The sequence below is a fragment of the Lissotriton helveticus genome (assembly GCF_964261635.1).
Source record: "Lissotriton helveticus chromosome 1_1 unlocalized genomic scaffold, aLisHel1.1 SUPER_1_unloc_2, whole genome shotgun sequence".
Classification (NCBI taxonomy): Eukaryota; Metazoa; Chordata; class Amphibia; order Caudata; family Salamandridae; genus Lissotriton; species Lissotriton helveticus.
In genome coordinates this window covers 1,481,687-1,504,464 of record NW_027611659.1, presented here as the reverse complement: position 1 = coordinate 1,504,464, position 22,778 = coordinate 1,481,687, and the positions used below count along the sequence as shown (strand labels likewise).

Below are 22,778 nucleotides of genomic sequence, written 5' to 3'. Positions count from 1 at the left end.
GCTGGATTAATTTACGTCGTGACGGTATGGCTGTCTCCCTGGGGGATGCCAGAGCATTCATCCAATCTGAGTCTCCTATATCCCCTATATCTACCTCCCATTTGCTGCGGAACACTACTATAGGGTCTGGGAGATTATTCACTAGTTTACGGTACGTTTGGGAGATAGCCTTCTTTTCCAGCCAATCCGTAAGGAGCCTATCCTTCAGGGGGAAGGATTCGGCAAGTGTTGTGCCTGCTGGGATTGCACTCTGCAGTATGTGTCTAATTTGCATAAAACTATATCTCTCTGTGTCAGCCAAGCCATATTTTTCTAGCAGGGCGCCAAATGATATTATTTCTCCTCTTATCCACAGGTCCCCTATCTTTGTGATGCCGATGAGGTCCCATTGCCTGAACAACATACTTTTGATAGAGTTCAAAATGTCAGAATTAGAGGATTTAGCCCACCTGGCACAGCCCCCCACAACCCTATTCATGCGTTCTACGAGACCATTTGACTGTGGGTGGTAAAGTGTACTGCGTACATGTTTTATGTTGGAAAACTTCAAAAACATTTCGAATTCTGAACTGATAAATTGGGTACCATTGTCAGTCACTAAAGTCTCTGGAAATCCCTCCTGCACAAAAATTTGATCACACTAAAAGAAGAAGTATCTTTAACACACTTCAGTTCAGGCCATTTTGACATATAATCAATTAATATGAAAATAAAACGACATCCTCCATGTAAAATTTCTAATGGACCTATGATGTCCAATCCTAATTTTGACCAAGGAACAAGAGGACATTGAACAGGATAAAGAGGACGAGTGGCAACTTTTAAACCTTTGTCAGCACATCTACAAATAGAACAATCATCCACTTCTTCAGAAATGTCACTGTCCATAGAAGGCCACCAAAACAATCTTAGACCCTGCGTTTAGTGAGCGTTAACCCCAAGTGTCCCTCGTGGGCCGTGACAATATTTTTTCGTAAACTTTGCGGAGGAATGAGTTTGTCAGCATGAACTAAAACACCACCTTCTATCGAAATTTCAGACTCAACCTTTCAAAAAGGTTGCAAATAATGAGGCTAAACACGCTCACTTGGCCATCCACTCCTCACATAATCACACACCTGTTGAAGAAATTCATCCTGAGAAAGAGCATCAAGCCAACATTCTTCAGAACCAAGACTGTGTTCAGATAAAGCAATTGCAGCAATAAAACAGTCACCAGAATCATTTTCACAATCATCATCTAGAATTGAATTCATTTTATTCATATCTGAGGGAAATCTTGACAAAAAGTCTGCTCTGACGTTCCTTCCACCTGAAAAATGAACAATATCGATTTGGTACTGCATCAGACGGGAAACCATTCTGACAATTATTGGTGAGCAACATTTACTCGTACTTGCACCAAGGATACTAACTAGAGGCTTGTGGTCGGTTTTCAATAAGAATCTTCTTCCCCAGACATACGCACAAAATCTTTCAATGGCCCAGAGACAAGACAATAACTCCTTTTCAATCACGGAGTAATGAAGTTCTCCATCTCTGAGAACTCTTAACGCAAAAGCAATTTTATTCTCGCCACTGGGAGAATTCTGAATCACAACACACCCCAAACCAACCTGACTCGCATCAACAGTGATACATGTGGATAAAGATGGATCGTAAGGCTTAAGAGCATCACTGTTGGCAAGTTGCTCTTTAACCCCTTGCATGCTCATGACGGAACGGTTCCGTCATCAGCGTCGGTGCTCCGGTGCTGATGACGGAACATTTCCGTCATGAGCCAATACGGTTTTAAACCCTTCAGCACTGCAGTGAAATTCGCACAGCACTGAAGGGGTTAACACTACTTAAAGCTGCACCACATTCATCAGACCAATTAAAAGAAACACCTTTTCTAAGTAATGAACTAATTGGACGTACAATCGATGCATAATTGGGAATAAACTTAGAGTAATACTCTAGTAATCCTAGTAATGACTTCACACCTGTTTTGTCAATTGGGATGGGAGCATCTATAATGGCATCTAACAGACCCTGTCTTGGCCTAATTCCCTCACCTGATATGAGATGCCCAAAATACTCTATTTTATCACTAAGAAACTTACACTTCTCAGGCTTCACAACTACACCATGATCCTTAAAAATCTCAAACACTTTCTTCAAAAGGAGATTATGTGAAGCAATGTCTTTTGTGTGAATGAGGACATCATCTTGGAAAACAAGAATTCCTTTAATATCACCTAGCATACCCTGCATAACACATTGGAAAACCGATGCCGCTGAAGCAAGTCCTAACGGCATCCACTTGGAAGGTTCCAAAGGGAGAGATGAAAGCTGTAAGATGACGAGATTCCTGTTCTAACTCAATCTGGTGGTACGCATTGGCCAAATCTAATTTAGAAAAGGACTGAGAGCCTCTGACACAAGAAAATAGGTCACTAATCTTAGGGAGGGATTATGAGTCCACTCAGATCTCTTTATTTAGAGACCTAAGGTCAGCTTGCCACATTTCTTTTGAGCTACGACAAGTGGGGAAAGCCACAAAGAAGACTCAGTTGGTTCTATGATCCCTTGTTCGCATAATCGTTTAAGTTCAGCTTCGAGATCTTCTCCAACACTAAATGGTACACCCCTTAATTTGTGCTCAACAGCTGAAGAACCTTCCTTAACGATGATTCAATGCTTGAACCCGCGAATGGTGCCAAGTTCATTGGAAATGGCTGCGGGCAATTGATCTTCCCATTTGACAAGTTCTTCTCCTTCCGAAACCACATGGACTTGTTCAGCACAACCAGGCTTTAAAATCATACCGAACAAGCCTTGGTGGTACCATCCTAAAATATTCAAGCCTTTTACAGCAATATAGACCTTCCCCCTCATTTTTCTCCCTTTAAACAACAGATCATCTTCAAAATATCCCATTAGGTCTATTTTCCGACCTTTAGAGGATACAGGAGAGCGGTCAGGTGGTAAAAGCATTCTTTCACCCCACGTTTCCAAAAATAACTCTTTGGTTAACATGGTGATTCTAGCTCCAGAATCCACTAATAGGTTTAAAGGTTTTCCACCTATGATAATCTCAGCAACAGGATCAATGCATTCAATAGGTTCTTCAACATATGAAACATAATCTCCAATATCAGTTACTACAGAAAGAATTTCAGAGTCAGACTCATGATCGGACTCTTGAACACAAGCAACAGATCTTTTTTGTTAGTTTAATTTTTTTTTAAACATACTTTAGCCAAATGTCCAATTTTTTGCAGTAACTACACACTACATTAGCACCAGGACATATTGCGCCTTTTTGATGTTGAAAGTTCCCACATCTGTTTAACATTTGTTTTGTAGTTTGAATGTCGGTACCAGAGTTCATGTTCCTAATTGTAGAACTTTTATTATCTGACTTCGAAAGTTCACTGTGTCTCAATTTAGGATTAGATGAAACAATACTGATAGAATCTGATTGCTTCTCCTCTAATTCTTTCAAGGAAACTTGAGAAGTCTCTATGCTCTTAACAATTTTTAATGTTTCGTCTACGTCAGGATTCGACAAGGATAACAATTTTTGACGTATCTGTTTGTGCTTGCAATGACAGAAAAATGGATCCCTGATCAATTGATCATTGAAATTTTCAAATTGACTCTCAGCGGCCAATTTGCGAAGGGCAGAAATGTATGAGTCAACATCCTCTCCAGTCTCTTGAAAAATTTGTGTCGTAAAACCATTAAACTTGGTTGTTTGTCAAAGCGTGTTTTCAATTTTAAAACTGTTTCTTGGAAGACATCTATATCTTCACCAGGGGGATGAACAACCTCAGGGAGATGTTTATAAATTGATCTTCCTTCAAACCCTAGAGAAAGAAGGAGTAGAAATTTCTTTCATTCATTGCTGAACCTAGATGCACTTATTGTGCCAAGATAAGTTTGAAATGCATCAAAACAAACTTCCCATCTCACTGGAGGATCCCCAGCAGACTCCAGAAAAGTAGGAGGTGGAGTTAAAATAACTAAGACGTGTTACAACAATATAATAGGCTGTACTTAGACCAACTATATATTACATAAGTATGCTGAGTAAACTACAATTTGGAATTAATAAACCCCCCAAAAAATAGAATTAGTGTGCGGATCACTGTTGAAGTGAAGTTTAATTTAGAAAACAATGGGAATAAATAGTGTGCGAATCACTGTGTAGATCCGCAGAGGATGCACTAGAAAAGAATAGGATGAAATTGTGAGAAAGTTCACCTAAACAAAATATATATATATATATATATATATAGAATAAGTGTGTGGATCACTGTTGAAGTGAAGTTTAATTTAGAAAACAATGTTATTAACTAGTGTGCGAATCACTGAGTAGATCCGCAGTTTGAAAACTCACCAATCGTGAATTAATGTGTGGATAACTGTTGACGACACAATACTAATAAATAGTGTGTGGATCACTGTTGAAGTCACAATGCTACTAATTAGTGTGCGGATCACTGTGAACATCCGGCATTTGAAGTTTCCGAAAATGCTTTGTAAAGAAATGAGTAAGTGTGCAAATCACTGTACCGATTCGCCGTCCCACATTTGCTTGAATAGTCGTGCAGATGAGGCTTGAATAGCGCACTTGGTAAAATGAACGTAGGAGTCTGAGACAGAGACAAGCCTTTGCCTGGAAACCTTGCTTTGCACTGTGACGAATGGAGCGTAAAAGTTAGGCACTCAGGCAGAGGTTATGTGCATGCGCTGGGTTACTCGTCGGTCGATATAGGGTAGGCCCACGTTCGATTATCGCGCACCTCTACTCATGATGACATGCCAGAAACCGCAAGAAACATCGCTTATATGATCCGCAAGCACCATGCGGTTCTTCAGCGAAACAGAAAAAGCATGTGATGTCTGCAAGGTAGGATTAGACTGATGTCCTACGTTGTGCGGGAATTACTTGGAATAGTCTTACCGCATTCCAGTAGTTACAGTCTGCTCCTCGAAAGTTGATTGCGTCATTTTGAAGTAAAGGTTTCCTTTTTGTAGAGTGAATCTTCCGACTTCTTAAATAATGGCTGTGTGGCAGGAATCGTCGCCAGTAAAATTGTAGTAATTAACTCGAACAGCGGTAGTAGAAAGTTGAGGTTTATTAGGAATAAGCCACACAACAGAGACAGCAGACCAGATGAAGATACAGCTCAGAGCCAACTGCCCTGTTAATGTTTAAACTCTAGAATGCACAGACTGTGCACCTAGGTAACAAGCCCAACATTATTTCAGGTACTTAAAGGAATACTTAACATTAGAAACACATTCAGTGAATATACAAGATATCATGAATATGAGAATATAACACTATGGTAATAGGCATTAAGCAGAATTGGGGGTAGGGTTGAAAGTTATATAAATTGGAAAGGTTTGAAATGTGTAACCAATTGAAATATGTGTTAGCTTTGGCATTAATTTCGGAAGCAATGTGATTTGATATTTACATGTATATGTGTGCAGAATGAGAGGAAACGTTTGCCATTTTTTGGTTTTGCTAAGAGCAGTGCACTACAGACATTGTGTGAATAGGAAAATCTGGCATGTGATTCAGATACTTCTAAATCTACAAATCAATTTGAAAGGTGACTTATTAATTTGTGAGGGGTTGTATGTGGTGCCTTTGTTTTTCATTAGACTACTGAGTTTATCCAGCTGAAGTCCAGGGACTAGTCTTGCTTGTCTAGAATCACACTGTGAGTCTGTGTCCACTTCTGCAACCATTGTAACAGAAGCATGTGGTTACTTCATGTCTTCACTGACACATAACTGCTTAAAAACGTATCCTGTTGTCAAGTTTCAGTAATATTAGAACCCAGGCATTGCTTATGCATTCCTAGAATGAGTCAGGCATTAAAACTAGCAGCGCTGTAGTGAAATGTGTAGAATGCATGCAGCCACCTAACACCTTCCAGAATAGTGAGTTTCTCCTGCTAAAGCCAAGGGAATATTCTTGCTTGTCTAGAATCACACTGTGAGTCTGTGTCCACTTGTGCAACCATTGTGACAGAAGCATGTGGTTACTTCATGTCTTTGCTGACACATAACTGCTTAAAAACCTAGTGGCAGATTTACAAGCCCCATGCGCCACCAGGTGCATCACGTTGCGTGACGCACCGGTGGCGCAGCCTGCTAGGGGATATTTATAAGCACAGGTAAAGTCACCCTGTGTGACTTAACCTGTGCTTGTAAATATCTCCCCTGTTCACACAACACTTTGTGTGTTAGGGGCGGGACATGGGTGTTGCTCTGGGTGTTCCCACGCAACACCCATGTCCACTGATGCATTTCCAGATTTACGGGAAATCGTAAACCTGGAAATGCGTCAGTTTGCTGCACCACCATAGGGGTGGCGAGGCCAAGCGAAACGAGGAGAAAAGTTTTCCTTCTCCTGTTTTTTTCCTCTTTCAATATGTGCTGCATTCTACGGCACGCATTGAAAGAGGAAAATGCCTGCAGTGATTGCTTCTGTACAGGAAGGTGCCCTTTCCTTCACAAAACCAATCTCCCCATGGCGCAGGCATCCTTGCACCATGGTGCCAGGGTGCCTGCGCCGGTGCATGGCAGCTGTTTCTACACCAGCGCAGGAAAGAGCACAGGAATGCGAGATATCATTGTAGATATGTTGCATTCCTGTGCTCTGAAAGTGCCGCAGTGTGGTGCAGCCAAAGGTCTTGCATTGCCACGCTGCAGCACTTTCTTGTAGATCTGCCACAATTCTGTTGTCAAGTTTCAGTAGTATTAGAAGCCAGTTACTGCTTATGCATTCGCAAAATAATTCAGGCATTGACACTAGCAGTGCTGAAGTTAAATGTGTAGAATGTAGGCAGTCACCTATCCCCTTCCAGACTAGTGAGTCTCTCCTGCTAAAGTCCAGGGAATAGTCTTGCTTGTCTAGAATCACACTGTGAGTCTGTGTTCACTTGTGCAACCATTGTGACAGAAGCATGTGACTACTTTATGTCTTTTCTGACAGATAACTGCTTAAAAACCTATTCTGTTGTTAAGTTTCAGTAGTATTACAAGCCAATCACAGCTTATGCATTCACCGAATGATTCAGGCATTGACACTAGCAGTGCTGTAGTGAAATGTGTAGAATGTGTCACCTAACCCCTTCCAGACTAGTGAGTCTTTCCTCCTTAAAGGTCAGGGAATAGTGTTACTTGTCTAGAATAACACTGTGTGTCTGTGTGCACTTGTACAACCATTGTGAAAGAAGCATGTGGTTACTTCATGTCTTTCCAGACACATAACTGTTTAAAAACCTATTCTGTTGTCAAGTTTTAGTAGTATTAGAAACCAGTCACTGCTTATGCATTCGCAGAAATATTCAGGCATTGACACTAGCAGTGTTGTAGTGAAATGTGTAGAATGTATGCAATTACCTAACCCCTTTCAGACTACTGAGTCTCTTCTACTAAAGTCCAGGGAATAGTCTTGCCTGTCTGCAATCACACTGTGAATCTGTGTGTAGTCTTAGAATCATCCTGACAGAAGCTTGTGCTTACTTAATCTTTTTGCAGACATATAAGTGCTTATAAACTTATTGTTATGATAAGTATTAGCACTATGAGAACCCTGTCACTGTGTATGCACTTTGATAATGAGTCAGGCATTCAGAGAAACAGTGGAACAGTCAAATGAGCCCATTGTATGCAGTCCCGTAACCCATTCCAGACTACTAAGTCTCTTCAACTAAAGTCCAGGCAATAGTCTTGCCTGTCTGGAACCACACTGTGAGTCTGTGTCCAACTGTGCAACCATTGTGACAGAAGCATGTGGTTACTTCATCTCTTTCCTAACACATAACTGCTGAAAAATCTATCCTGTTGTCAATTTTTAGTAGTATTAGAAGCCAGTCAAAGCTTATGCATTTGCACATTGATTCAGGCATTCACAGAAGGACTGCTGTAGTCAAATGTGTAGAATGTATGCGGTCACCTAACCCCTTGCAGACTAGTGTGTCTCTTCTGCTAAAGTCCAGGGAATAGTGCTACCTGTCTGCAATCACACTGTGAGTCTGTGTGTAGTCTTATTATCATCCTGACAGAGCATGTGCTTATTTAATCTCTCTGCTGACACATAAGCGCTTATTAACTTACCTTGCTATGAACTAGTAGCAGTTCTGAGAACCCAGTCACTGTGTATGTTTGAGGATAATGAGTTAGGTTTTCAGACAAGCAGTGGTTTAGTCAAATGTGCACTAAGCATATGGTTAGCTAATTCCTTGCAGACTATTGAGTCAGTCCTGGCAAAGTCCAGGGAATAGTCATGATTTTCTAGAATCACTCTGTGAGTCTGTGTGTACTCCTAGTATCTCATTTCTCTACTGAACCTTAAGCACTTATACACTTATTGGGCTGTCAACTAGTAGCCACCTTTGAACCCAGTCACTGTGTATGCACTTGGAGAATGAGTCAGGCATTCAGACAAGCAATGGTATACTGTGCTGTGAACTAGTACTACTCTAGGTACTCATTTTCTGTGTATGGATTTGTAGAAAACCTTTTCTTTGTAATAAATATTTAATTAGTACCTGTGTACTTCAGTCAATTGATTGTGATTATAAAAGGAAGTGTTTAAATGTTTTTTGTATACAATGTGTTTGTTTAGTAATAGAACATTATATTTTATAGATTTACCAAAATAAATGTATATATGTTTATTTTTTATAGATATTGTTTATCATTATTAAAATAAACTCATCATGCCTAAAAAGTCAGCAAAGAGAAAAGAACAGAAAAAGGACTATTATCTAAAGTAAACTGAACAACAAGTATTGGATGACCAACAACATGTGGGGAAAAAGAATAGGTCTTCCGGTAAGACAAGTAAATAATTTATTGCAAAACTTTCAAAGCCTAGAAACAGTGTGCAGATTGTGGAAAGTACAAAGAATGCTTCGACCAGAAAAAAGAATATGAATAAAAAAATGGAAAAAATGACAAATGACATTCAAAAGACACATGGTATAGTAAAAGAAGGTAGAGTCAGTATAAAGAAATCAGAAACAAGATTTTTTATAATAGAGTTGTTTCTAATTTGTTGAAAGATGTGAGAAAATATAAAAAAGAGCATTATTTTATAAAAAAAGAAGCAATTTGAAATTGTTGAAAAGGCTTTTGAATTCAAAAGGAAATTATTCATTTTAGTTTTAAATAGAAACTGATCACTAGATAAACCAATCCATTTTATGAAGGCCAAAAGTAAGAAGAAAAGAGTAATTAACAGAAGTAATTTTTGTGATTTTTTTTTGGGTGAATGGAAACACTGTTCAAGTTCAGAGCCTTTCTTTAATGAAGAGAGTTATTTTCAGACCAATAATTTATTGCATGCAGACCAATAATTTATTGCATGCAGTTGATACCAGTGGTCGAGCTTATGAGGTTAGAAATGGTTGTCCAATTGAGAAAGAGAAGATGGTTCTCAGAAATGTAGAAAAGGTGACAGCTGATGAAGTTCTAGGGACACCTCCTAAAGCCCCAGTGTATACTTGGGATTGCAGTAGTATTTGTAGTAAACAACAGGAATCTACTGATATTGTATGCAATTTCCTACGAGAATATAGTAAAAAAAAGTGTTAAACAAAAAATTAAGATGTTGCAAGGACTAGATCTTGCAGAGTGAGAAGAGAAAAAATACTGGTTTGCATGGTCATTCTATGGCTTGTCTATCTAGAAAAGTATGTCAAAGTGTTTTTCATCATTTCAGGATGTTAGCAGTACATCATTGATATAGTTCTGTTTGGATAGATGCACAGCTATTAAGTTTAGTCAACTGGTGATCTATGGTATGTACTTTGGTGGTGCACAACAAGGAGGCGTCGAGTGTCCTACGACGTCGCAACTATAACCAGAAATTGTGGGGCTAGAGAACCTCTAGTTCCATCCCTCGGTTGGCACACACATTCACGATGTTCCTTTCGTAAAAGAAAACTACTTCCATTCAAAGTTCATTGCACATCTTGTGCGTTTATTTAATGTTCATTGGTGTTGTATATATTTCAGTTATTTCTTTTTCAAATTCAAACAATTCCATTTATAAATCGGGCATGGTTATTCTCCACATATCCAATGCATTTCGAGCATTGTTAGCATGCTCTTCATCAGGGAAATAGACTACTGCCAAGGGTCCTGCCCCATAACCGCACCTATTTGGTCCATGTTCCCGGGCTGACGTAAATATTGTTATAACAAATTAGACAAGAATAAAATGCCCTCTAGAGCTGTCCATAATGACCTACAGTTGGCAACAATTCCTCCCGAACTGATAGATTTAAATACGTATGAGTCTATTCTGATTCAATGTGTGCACTCATCTCAAGCTATTGTTCGTATGGAGCCTAAAACAGGTAAATTCCCTCCTACATATTTACAGAGAGGATTAAAAGGGTGAGTTGTATATTTACCTCCAGATTTAAAGAAAGATATTGAAACTATTGGTGTAGAGAATGTAGAAAGTGAACCACTAGTTATTCTAGTTAATGGTGTTCCTACTAAGAGTAAGAAAATCTGGCAAGAATTAGTGGATGTTAGGAAAAGTGCAAAAGGCAACATTATATCTGATAGACAAAGATTACTACAAAAATTGTATGTTGGAGAAGAAGAAATACTTTTAGGAGATGATACTGAAACGTCAAGTGGTCAAATTGAAGGGTCAAATTGAAGGGGACATGTCCAAAAGTGAAGAAACCTATGAACATTATAGTGTACATCCACTTCATTCGAAAGAAGTGATGAGGAATACTATTGAAATATTCCAAATGAAAAACGCGAAGGGAAGTCCCATGAGTGTATCGGGGAAAAAGTTTGGAAGCTCGTTGTTTTCCGCAGCTGTTCCCAACAGGAAAATGTGGACGACATAATGAACGATCTGTGCAGATTCCTGCATCTGAATATCGACAACAAGATTGTTTGCAAAAGATCCAAGATTTTGACAATGTATCCCATATATATTTCATCTTTTGTTTGAAAGTGACTTGTCTGGACTTTCATATACAGTTAACCACATATTAAAAACAGGAGTAAATCTTCAAAATGTTTCTGCAAAGGAATTTATGGATAAAGTACATCAGAAAGACGATCATTTAGAATCTCAGCTGATTAATTTGATGCCATATCAGCGTGGTACTAATGAGTATTGGTACCGTTGTCATTAAGAACGTAAATGCATGCTAAAGAACTTAGTAACTCCTACGTGGTTTCTTACCCTAAGTTGTGCTGAATACCCTTCGGATGATTTATTTGAATTTCCTCGAGAGGCAAATTCGAATATAAAAAATTTGAATTCAAGACACCTGGAGAATTGTGCCCTTTGGATCCTGTTAAAGTATGCAGATATTTCAATCATAGGTTTGAAGCTATGATGTCTTTTATCTGTAATAAAAAGAATCCTCCTCTTGGAGAAGATGTGGATTTCTTTTGGAGAAAGGTGTATCAAGCTAGAGGTGCTCCTCATACACATATGCTGATTTGGAGCAACGATGCACCCAAATTCAGAACTGATTCGGATGATACTGTTTTGTCTTTTATTGAAGAATATGCCACATGTGCTATACCAAAAAGAACAGAAGAAAACAACTTAAGGCAACAAGTCTTACGATTCCGAAGTCATCGATGTGGAAAATACTGTCGATGAAAGTACAAGTCTAAGGAAAAGTTGTATACCAAATATCGTTTTGGATGTCCATGTCCTGTAATTTCCAAAGGAAGAGGAAACAATTTTATGTCAGCTGTGAGACATACCATAACTAGAAAATCTCCAAAAAATACATGCACTTTGAGAAAAAGTGAAGAATCAAAATATATCAATGATAATAATCCAGTTATTCTCTCAATGTGGAATGCTAATATGGATATTCAGTATGTTGCGGATAATTCCGTTGCTGTTGCCCGGTATGTGACATCCTGTATTACAAAAATAAAAAAGATGGAATTGAAAGAAATGTGGGAGGAAATTTCTCACGAGAAGAGTCTTAGTAAAAAATTATACAGTTTCAGTTTGAAGATGTTATCCCATCGAGAAATTGGAGGGTATGAATGCTCTGATCGGTTATCATCTGCAAGTTTATACTCAAAATCCAGAAGAATCATTTGTGTGAGTCTAGGTCTTAGTGCAATGCAAAATCGAGTACTTCAATCTGTACACGAAATCGAATATTTAGCAGAAAAAGAACCAGAAAGTATAGATATTGGCAAAACAAACATGTTTACACATATTATCCAAATAGAAGTCATCATCTTGAGAACATATGTATTTATGAAGTGCTTCAATATTACACTTTTAAATGGAACACTACAGAAAACATAAATGAAGGAAAATATGCAGTGATTGGTTATGAAGTATGTTTGGTGAAACAAATGTAAGGAAATTTGATTAATCACAGAAAACTGAGCTGTGATATTCCTGATAAAAGGGAATTTTACTATTTAGCACTTTTGCCACTCTTCAAACCGTCGCGTACAGAATTGGAATTACTTGGAGATTTTCAGAGCTATGAAGATTCCTTCAATGCTTGTAAAGATACCATAGATTGTATAGTTTTTGCAAATTCTCTGAAAATGTTGAAAGATGAAATCGATCAAGAAGCTACTATTGCAGCTGAGATTGCTAGAGACAGTTCTCAAGACAGTCAAAGTTCTGCTCCACTGAGTCAAGGTCCACTAGGACAACCAATTATTGAAAATGAAGGGGCAATCGCCATGAATGAGGTGGAAACAGTAATGCAACGAGCTCAAGAAGATGTAACTAAATGTTGAACAGAAAAAAATATATCACCAAGTGAGACAACAGATTGCCCATGGATTTCTTCATGAAAAGAAAGAATGCACATGCACGTCATTTTAACCTATCCGAATGTATGTCATTAAACAAGCTGGAACAGGAAAACGTTTCTTAAAGTATAGACCAGTTATCTACAGAAAACAGCTGACTCTCATTTGTCTTGTGTAGTAACTGCTCCAACTGGGTTGGCAGCACACAACATTAAAGGAATTGTTTACTTATGCTACCTGTAGAGCATGAAAATAAATTGGAATATAATAAACTATCTGGAGAAGCTTGCTATGAAGTTTCAAGAGTGCTAAAGAAAATGAAACTTCTGATTATTGATGAGGTTAAGCATGGTCTCAAACTTAATGCTTGCCTTTGTGCATTTAAGAATGCAGCAAATTCTTAAAACTGAGTGTGATGTCTTATTTGGAGGAAAACATGTGGTAGTTTTTGGAGATCTACTGCAACTTACTCCTGTGAAAGGACAACCAGTATTTAAAACACTTGCACATGAAGACACCAGAGAGTCTTTGGGAAGTGTTGGAAATGTTATCATTTGGTCATATTTTGAATACAAAGAGCTCAAGATATAAGAATTGGAGTACTGACAGAACATGGCAAACAAGCATTGCAATGTCGACTACTTACAAACTTGTTTCCAAATGAAAATATAATACCTGAAAAAATATACATGAAATTTACAGAAAATAAATCTATAATCTGCCTAATGTCAACACTGCACCAGTGCTCTAAATTCAATGAACAACTTTTGAAGCTAGAAAATGAACAAATAATAAAATTGGAGGCTATTGATAAAATACACGCAACGTGGTGTACTGTATCTGGTGCACATGTAACCTAATGTACATTGGCCAGACTCAACAACCTGTAAAAGCCAGAATCAGCCAACATAGAAGTCGTATATGGAGGTCAGTCCCAAATGCACCTCTGGTCACTCACTATACAGAAAAACAGCACACTGCCGACCAAATAAGATGGCAAGTAATAGCGATCGCCACCCTCTCAGAAAGAGGTGGAGACTTCAGCACTATCCTCCAGCGCATAGAATGTATATGGATAGATAGGGCTAACTCTATTGAAGCAGGCCTAAACTCGGCGGATGAATGGTGTGGATTTGTAACAAATCTGCACTAATTGGTAGACAAAAATTATGACTACAATAGTTAGCAGATCTAACTTGCTTCTGTGTATAACATGATTTAGAATAAGAATGTGAGCGTGGATTATAGTCCATGACAGTTGTAGTTAAAAAACTGTCAATGATTGGAAACATCGATATCTGTGCAAAGTCAATAATATGAACAGATAAACGTGAATACTAACAATATTGATTTATAGACGCTTTGTGAATGTTTATTTGTTGTTTGTGGTTGCTAATTGTTCACATTGCATATTCATAAATGTGCATGGATAGATCCTCACTCACTATTGTCACCATTGAAACAAAATGGTAAATGCATTATATGTTGGAGGGTTATATGCAAGCAGCATCTTTATAACATCAAAAGACAACAGACTATCCGTTGTGCCGTTAGTCGGCAATTATCTTTATTCGGATACATGCTTCACTGCAGGAGGCGGGCGCGAACTCGGGCATCTGTAGATCAGAGCCAGGGTTGACATAGCAATGCGGCACAGATTTACGTGCAAGCAGTCCTTCTGCAGCAACTCATCCCACGTGACGCAGCACGTAAACGTTAGCGATTGTCATAGAAACGAAACGCCTAATCACAAATAAACATTACCAGGCATACTAATGGAATCCCGTGTACTTAAATTACGTTAGACTTGGCTCATAATCGGTTATGCGGTTGCCATAGTAACGCGGCATAGAACGCCGTAGGAATGCATGTTTAAACATTGCTTCCACAACCATCCATCTCACGAGATTTGATAAACAAACACTGGCGTTGACAGACCTGAGAGAGGTTGTCACGGAAACGCATCGCCGAATCACGGATTGAGCGACGGCTCAACGCTCGACAATGAGGCTGAACTAACAGAATCTCGTGGCCGGCTGACATTTAAAAAGAGACCAAACACCGACAGTGGCTGTCATCGCATCGCGAAGAGTCTGATCCGGCTACACGCCAATACCTGATCGTAGGAGACCCGGCTATTAATCAGTCCAATAGACTGCTCAAAAGTAAGTTCTAATAACGCCTGAGTCAGCATTTAGTGCTTTCCTTCAACATAGCACTCCTTTCATTCCTCATCCTAATCATTACCAGTTTTTTCTGTTTTCAAGCAGACACCATTACGTGTCTTCCACCAACTAGCTCAAACAGCAGAATTCATCACCCGCCATCCATTGAAGGCAGCCTACACCTCATCACGGTGAGGTAAGAGGCACTCAAGAAATGAAATAGGCCTCTAGCCATGTTTAAATGAAAATGCATGTAATTTATCCAAAACTCTGTTTCTTCCCCTACATGTGCCACGCAGCATCCGGCTGGGTACTCACGTGAGAGCTTTTTTTAATTATTTCACTAGCACAGGATTTTACACCTTCACTAAGGCTGCTCCCTCGCAATTCAGGTAACCTTGTGGACCTAATCCTTAATACAATTACCTTCTCGCTCCTCCATTATTTGCCTGCAAAATGACGCTTTTGCGCTTTTGTGCAGATATCCCCAATATCTATCGTCCTGAAGAAACCCCATACCCAACAGAGGGGTTGAAACGCCGTCGACACGAGTACAGAAAAGACTGAACATAGCCGATGTTATCAGACATTTGTGCTGTCATTGTATTCTATTAACTGGTCTCTTCTTGTACATATGGAAACTTTGTCCTGCACAAATTCACTATATATATATTTATTCACTGGTTCCATGATTCACTTGGGGATGCACTGCACAAAGCATACAGTCGTTTGAATTTAAAAATGATCTAAAAATGATATATGCTTACATATCAATGTTCTTTGTTGCGTATATATATATAAAAATTCAACAAGGTTTACTGTGTAGAGTTCTCTTTGTTTTCCCCTTGCATTATCCTTTTTCCCTTACAATTGTATTTCCATTGTGCAGTTGTTTCATTGCATCATTATTCATTGTGTCTACTAGAACCACTGTCTCTCAATATAACATAATTACCCTGGTTCTTTGTAAGTAGGGTTCCCCTGTAATTTCTATTGATAAAATAGAGCATGAAGGAATCACTATTATATTGACAGAAAAACTAAATTGGATTCTTTAGAAAAATCTATATCTAAAACTGCTGGTTTGGAAAAGAATCTATATGTATGTGTAAACTGTCGGGTAATTTTAAGGCGTAATTTAGATGTGGAAAAAAGTTTAGTAAATGGAGCAGTGGGTAAAGTTGTTGATTTTGTTAATTATCAAAATAGAGATGGAATTACATTTTTTAAAATCAAATTTGATCAAATTGAAGAAGTAAAACAAATTGGTTGTTCTTCAGTTCGTTTTTTGCTTGTTAAAGATTTATATGTCCGTACAAAACAGTTTCCACTTTCTCTGGCATATGCAATGACTATTCATAAATCTCAAGGATTAAGTGTAGACAGTGCTTTGGTGAACATTGGAAGTACCATGTTTAAAGAGGGTATGGCATATGTTGCTTTGTCCTGAGTCAGAACTTTATCTGGATTGTATTTGATTGATTTTGATCTCAAATCCAAAACGCCGAGGAGACCCTACCCGAGGAGACCCTACCTGGGACGTTGCTGCTGTTCTCCTTTTTGCCTTCGCCTCTACGACTTGCAGCACCCGTTTCGTGGGTGCCGCTGCGCGGCTTGCTGTTCGCCGCCTTGGGACCTTGTTGGCTGTGCCTGGGGCAGGAGGATACATTGTACCAGGGGTGGTGTGCTGCAGGGACTCCATTTCCCAGGAGTCCCTGCCTGACCTCGGTCATCTGGTCTGCGCCCCCTGGTACCCCCGCCCCCTGGACGGCACATCCTACAAATCTCCCTGCACTTCCTGAAGTAGGCGGGAATCTCAAATCCAAAACGCCGAGGAGACCCTACCTGGGACGTTGCTGCTGTTCTCCTTTTTGCCTTCGCCTCTACGACTTGCAGCACCCGCTTCGCGGGTGCCGCTGCACGGCTTGCTGTTCGCCACCATGGGACCTTGTTGGCTGTGCCTGGGGCAGGAGGATACATCGTACCAGGGGTGGTGTGCTGCAGGGACTCCATTTCCCAGGAGTCCCTGCCTGACCTGGGTAATCTGGTCTGCGCCCCCTGGTAGCCCCGCCCCCAGGTCGCCTTAGTGAACAAATATAAAAGGTCACACTACACGCTGCGCGGGAGCGCGCGGGAGCACCGGGCAAAGCCCGGGCAAAGGGCGAGCCCTCTACGGCCCTCCAAGGCCAGAAGAGGCCGGGCTGGGCCACCTCCCCAACGTTTGTTGTACACCATTGTCGAAGGTATTTATTACACCAAGATACTATTGGAAACCTTGGCTTTATCTATTTAGTCTGTGAGTGCGTTTTCTCACTAGTGATTAATCCTTTGGCTTGCCCTTTTCCTGTGCAATATGAGAAAAACTGCCAAACTAAGCAGGATGCCTACTTTAAGGTCAAGCACTAAGCAGAAGATGGTCGCCCCCCAACCGGTTCCAACACTCACTGCGATTGACAAAATGTTGCAACAGACCATAGGGGTGGTGGCCACTGCTATTGCTAATACAGAAAGAAGAATGTCGCTACCACCTACAATATTTCTACATGATTCGCAAGTTGTAGTTATAGACCCCCTGGTTACCTCTACTGACCCTACTGTTGACTTGGATCTTAGTTTTTGTGTGACTTCCTCCTTTGCTGATCTTCCATGCGCTCAAACTCCAACTGAGCCTCTAAGGACCACTGAATCTCCTCAGAGTAACCTGACTAACCTTCAAGGTGGAGGAAAGCTAACTCCAAGTAAACAAGAGTAAAAAAAGAACAGTGTCTCCCCGGTACACAATAAAAATAAAAGGAAAAAGGGCCAGAGTACTACGCAAAATCATAATCTTGTCGCCCCGATCCCTCAATCAATCAATCAGAGCATTTATATAGCGCACTACTCACCCGGAGGGTCTCAAGGCGCAGGAATACCTTGTTGGGTAGCAAACATGGTAGCGGGCCTTAAGGCTGATCTCGAAGATACTATTAGTGCCCACATTAAACCTCTAATGTCAAAAATTGACAGGCTGACGTCCCTAATAAACAACAGAGGGTTGGGCCCCATTAGGCAATCGGTAAAGGATAATACACCATCTAAGGGGGGGGGGGGCAATAGGGGGCTCTATTATTATCAATAATAAAAACACCCCGAATGCCAAGGTTCCTATACCCAAACAACCCTTAGCTTCAACAACGGACACAACTCAAAGTAAGGCTCTGTCTGGGAAGAAAGCTCCCACTTCTCTGAAGCCTAGTGCACCTTCTATTAACACACATGTTTCACCAAAGAAGGGGCATGGATCGGGTGGGGCTCCTTCTTTGGCAGGTAAAACTGACCAACATTGTGTAGAGGGAATAAACAAAGATAAAGTAGAAAAGACGAGATTGTCACGCTTTAGGACAATTAATCTCCCCCCAGAAGCCCTACCCTTTGTGGTCGTACTAGCTGGGGTACCATCACTGAAGGAGGGAAAAAGGGAAACGCAAATTGAACTAAAGAACAAATGCGTACAATGGTTGCATGTAAATGGACCCTTACCCCCCAATATTTCTGGAGAAATACTAGCGGTTAGACGAGGTGAATGGATAGGAAGAAACATTAAAACCATAGCAGGGGATATTATAACTATCAACTTTAGAGACATGGCTGCGGTAGATTACATATGTAGCACTCTAACATGTGCCTCTAACACACAGATCCATCCGCTACCTCTTTCATACTTCTATCCATTAATCCATCCAAGGCAAATCCCAAGAAATAGATTTCCTACAAATAGGGCATTCCAACAAGTCCCTCAGCCAAGTTTTCTGCAAAGACAACCTTCCTGGCAGGATACCCCTAATTTTGACCCATTCCTATTACAATATTCACACTGGAACAGGTTTTGCGTATTAGATCAGGTGGATTGACTTGATATTGAGGAAATAAATATTCCACCACTAGACATGTGTCTAAATGAGGAAGGGAACATCCCAGTGGAAACTATGAATTTTAGTGCCAGTCCTATTCCTCCACAAATGGCTGGTCACGTTGTGTCAACACCCTTATCTGTGACTATACCTTTAAATAGAGCTTCGGATCCTGGAAAGAGTAATGTTTATGACGAAAAGGGTTCCTTAACTATTCTTAGTTGGAATTTAGCGGGTATACACCGCAAACTAGCATCACCTGAATGGAACTCTCTAGTGGAGGCACATAAGATCTGCCTGTTCCAGGAGACCTGGAGCTTAGAACCACTTCATAGAGTCGGTTACGTAACATAGTTTGTGCCTGCAGAGAGACACATAAATGGGAAGGGACGCCCTTCAGGTGGCTTGCTTACCTGGATTAATATCTCTCTCAATTGCCACATAAAAATCAAGCAGATTAATAACCCGGACATCTTAGGACTCTCTTTAAATGGTCCTCGTAGGGGGCTCACATTGGATCTGTATAATATCTATGTCAGAGGCACTAAATATGGGTCTATGTCCCCCATCGTAACCGCACTCGAAGTGGAATTAAGAGAAAAAACTGAAGGTGCAAAAATTATAGTTGCGGGTGACTTCAACTGTACTTATGAGCCACTCCCCTCTGATGATATTTTGGACTTGTGGGAGGATGATACTAGAAGGTGCATTCCGCTCCTTAATATTCCCCCGATTAAGAAATGGTCGCATAGTGCGATCCAATTAAACGCCCTGACAGTAGAGTTTGGCCTAAGAGCCGTGAACGGCCGAACACCATCTGACCCCTTGGGTGCTGCCACATATAACAGAGTCAACCATACTTCCAGGATTAATTACATATTGCTAGATGTAATGCAATGGGATCGAGTCAAGGATATGGTAGTCCTCTCTACTGTGGAAAGCGATCATAATCCGCTTTCTCGTTCTGTATCAAACCCCTGGTCTAACAAATCAACTGAGAAATCTCCTAACGATGCCCACAAAACCTCTGTATCTGCCTGTGGGAAACGTTTAAAATGGAACCATATTGCCACTGACGAGACTAATCTTAAAAACATAAGAGAACTACTTGTGTCCGCACAATCGGAGCTAGACACCACTAACGCACTCTTGGCAATAGATGGGGTGACAGCAATCTTTGAAGACACTCTTAGGTCTATAGGCGAAATATTTCTGAAAAAGGGGCGTGTGAAAGGAAATATGGCATCCCGGAAGCCTATGGGTAAGCATGATTGGTAAAATTCTACATGCCGACATGCAAAATCCCTCCTAATTAAAAGTATCAAAGGTAAAATACAACCCCAGATACAAGAAGCTAGGAAAAGGTACAGACGTACACTGGCAATAGCTAAAAAGGAGTGGGATGAGGACTTCTGGCGCACCTTGAAAGAGGCTAGTGCAAGGAAAGACTCGAGGTGCTTTTGGGATATCATTAGAATAAGAAACAGACCAGATAGTGACCGCATAACATGCAACATCACCAGCCAAGAGTGGGTTATCCATTTCTCTAGGCTATACACTCGCCTATCTAATCATAATACCCTAGACACATCTAAGGAAGATCAGGTACGAGAAGTGGTTCCAATTAGGACTCAAAAGGACTGGGAAGTAGACCCAATAGATCTAGATTTCTCTATAAAAGAGGTTGAATATGCCATCGGTAACATTAAGCCCCAAAAGGCACCTGGCCCTGATGGCATTCCTGGGGATTTGCTGCGCTCTGACATTACGACATGGGGGAAACTTATCCACAGTTTACTGATTGCCATCTGTAGGGGCGCCCCAGTCCCAACATCCTGGAAAGGGGTGGAGGTCGTCCCAATTTTTAAAAAAGGCGCTAGGGATGACCCGTCCAATTACAGGCCTATTAGTCTGTTAGATATAAGTCAAAAGGTAGTTGGTAAGGTACTATTGACCAGAATATTGGAATGGATTCATGAAAATAATGTTCTTTCTGACTTCCAGGCAGGGTTTAGAACAGGCACTGGCACAATAGAACAAGCCTTCAGACTGATGCTAGTGTACTGGAAGGTGGTGGTCATAGGCAAAGGCAGTCTTTATCTCGCATTCATCGATTTAAGGACTGCCTTTGACCTTGTACCCAGGGAGACCCTCTGGAGAGTCTTAGTGATATGGGGATACCAAATTACATTCTAATACTACTTGTAAGGCTCCATGATAACAGCTTTGCCCAGATTAGATGGGGTTCAGGGGGAGAAAAAACTACCAGTATTCCAGTAGAGAGAGGAGTTTGCCAGGGATGTGTTCTGGCTCCCACTCTTTTTTCTTTGTACATCAATGGAGTGGTTGAGCACCTGCTTAAAGACCCTTCAGATGAACCATCCCTGGCGGAGACGCGTATCCCTACTCTTCTCTTTGCTGATGATACGCTCCTCCTGTCTAAATCCCCAACGGGTCTCCAGAAACTCCTTAACAACTTCCAGACCTTTTGCGTGGAGCGGGGCCTTGTAATCAATACAGACAAAACAAAATATCTTGTAATAAATCCGCCCAAAAAACCTGTACGCCCTCCTAAGTTGAATGGCGTACCTTTGGGGAGGGTAGACGTATTTGATTATTTGGAAATCCGCTTGTCACACAACATGCAGTGGGCCCCTCATTTAGACAAAATGTTGCTAGCCCACAAGAGGGTAACTGGGGCCCTTCTGAAGGAACAACGCTCTTGTGCTATAAGACCCATAGCTCCAGTTATTGACATATATGTAGCAAAGGGAGTTAGCTCTGCTTTGTATGGGGCAGAATTATGGGGTTCATGCAAAATCAACGAACTGGCAAGCTCTGAAAGGAAGTTTTGTAGGGCAATCATGTCACTCCCACAAGGTACTCCCACAACTCCATTAATGCTTGACCTTGGCTGTCGACCTATTGAAGATTTGGCAAGGTTCAGACCTTTACTTCTATGGGCCCGGTTGTGGCGAGTTCCGGAGCTCGCGTCTTATGTGAAAGGGTTCTCTGAAATAATGTCTCTGCCTGGATGGCATAAAATTAAATGGTTAAAGGACATGAAATCCCTTTTGTGCAATCTGGGTATAAGTGAAGCCTGAACCGACAAATCATCTCCGCCAAAGGCAGTACTTAAGAACTTGTACTGGAGTTGGATTCTGAACAAGAGGAGCACTGATCCCACATTGGGTAGATTGACAGGGGACTTTCTGTGTTTCAAGGACTTACCAATTCGGGAACTCTATTTAGACATTATTGAGAAACCATTTGATAGGTCCTTATATTTTAAATTTAGAACTGGAACACTACCTCTGCATTCTTTTACTTGTCGGTGGAAAAAGCCAACTCTGACCACAGACCTCTGCCCTGCGTGTTCACACAGACAGGAGACAGTGGCACACTTTCTGTTTGAGTGTCATGAATATACCAAACCAAGAAGTAAATGGCTTAAGAATTTGTGTCGTATGCTGGGGACTAGACACCATGTTGAGGCACTTCGTATTTTAAAGTCAGACTCACGTTCACTTTATGTTTGCACTTTGTCTAAATTTTTATCGTGGGCCTGGCGCATTAGGAGCAAAAGGCTAAAAGAAAAGGTTTAATCCTCTTTTTACCTAAAACTATTTATGTAATGCTTCTTTTAATGAAAAAATAAGGTTTTAAAATTCCAATGTAATTAATCTGTCGTACTTTTTCTAAATGAATTTGTGTATATTTTTTACTATGAAGCTTTTATGATAATTTTTATCGAAATAAAGCCTTTTGACTGACTGACTGATTAGTGCAGATGTAAACTGTGTAAAAGAGTATAATCGGGTAAGAAGAGCGTAATTTGTTAGTTTGCACTTACTTTTTATTCTGTTGATCCCGGCTCCCCGAGTCCCGATCTGGCACGGCTGAGTGCCGCTTGAACCGGCGG

At 40.5% G+C, this 22,778-nt stretch overlaps 1 protein-coding gene across 1 annotated transcript in view; it reads right to left on the bottom strand.

The window, feature by feature from the left end:
- Window positions 1–16,908, bottom strand: part of LOC144805712 (NACHT, LRR and PYD domains-containing protein 12-like) — an 878,524-nt gene extending 861,616 nt beyond the window's left edge. Inside the window, exons 1-4 of the mRNA XM_078672213.1 lie at window positions 16,812–16,908; window positions 2,811–3,185; window positions 2,058–2,210; window positions 1,088–1,312 (exon numbers count right to left, since the gene is read on the bottom strand). Coding sequence (XP_078528339.1) covers window positions 1,088–1,312; window positions 2,058–2,210; window positions 2,811–3,185; window positions 16,812–16,908 — 850 coding nt within the window. The remainder of the gene's footprint in view (window positions 1–1,087; window positions 1,313–2,057; window positions 2,211–2,810; window positions 3,186–16,811) is intronic.
- Between the last annotated feature and the right edge of the window lie 5,870 nt (window positions 16,909–22,778).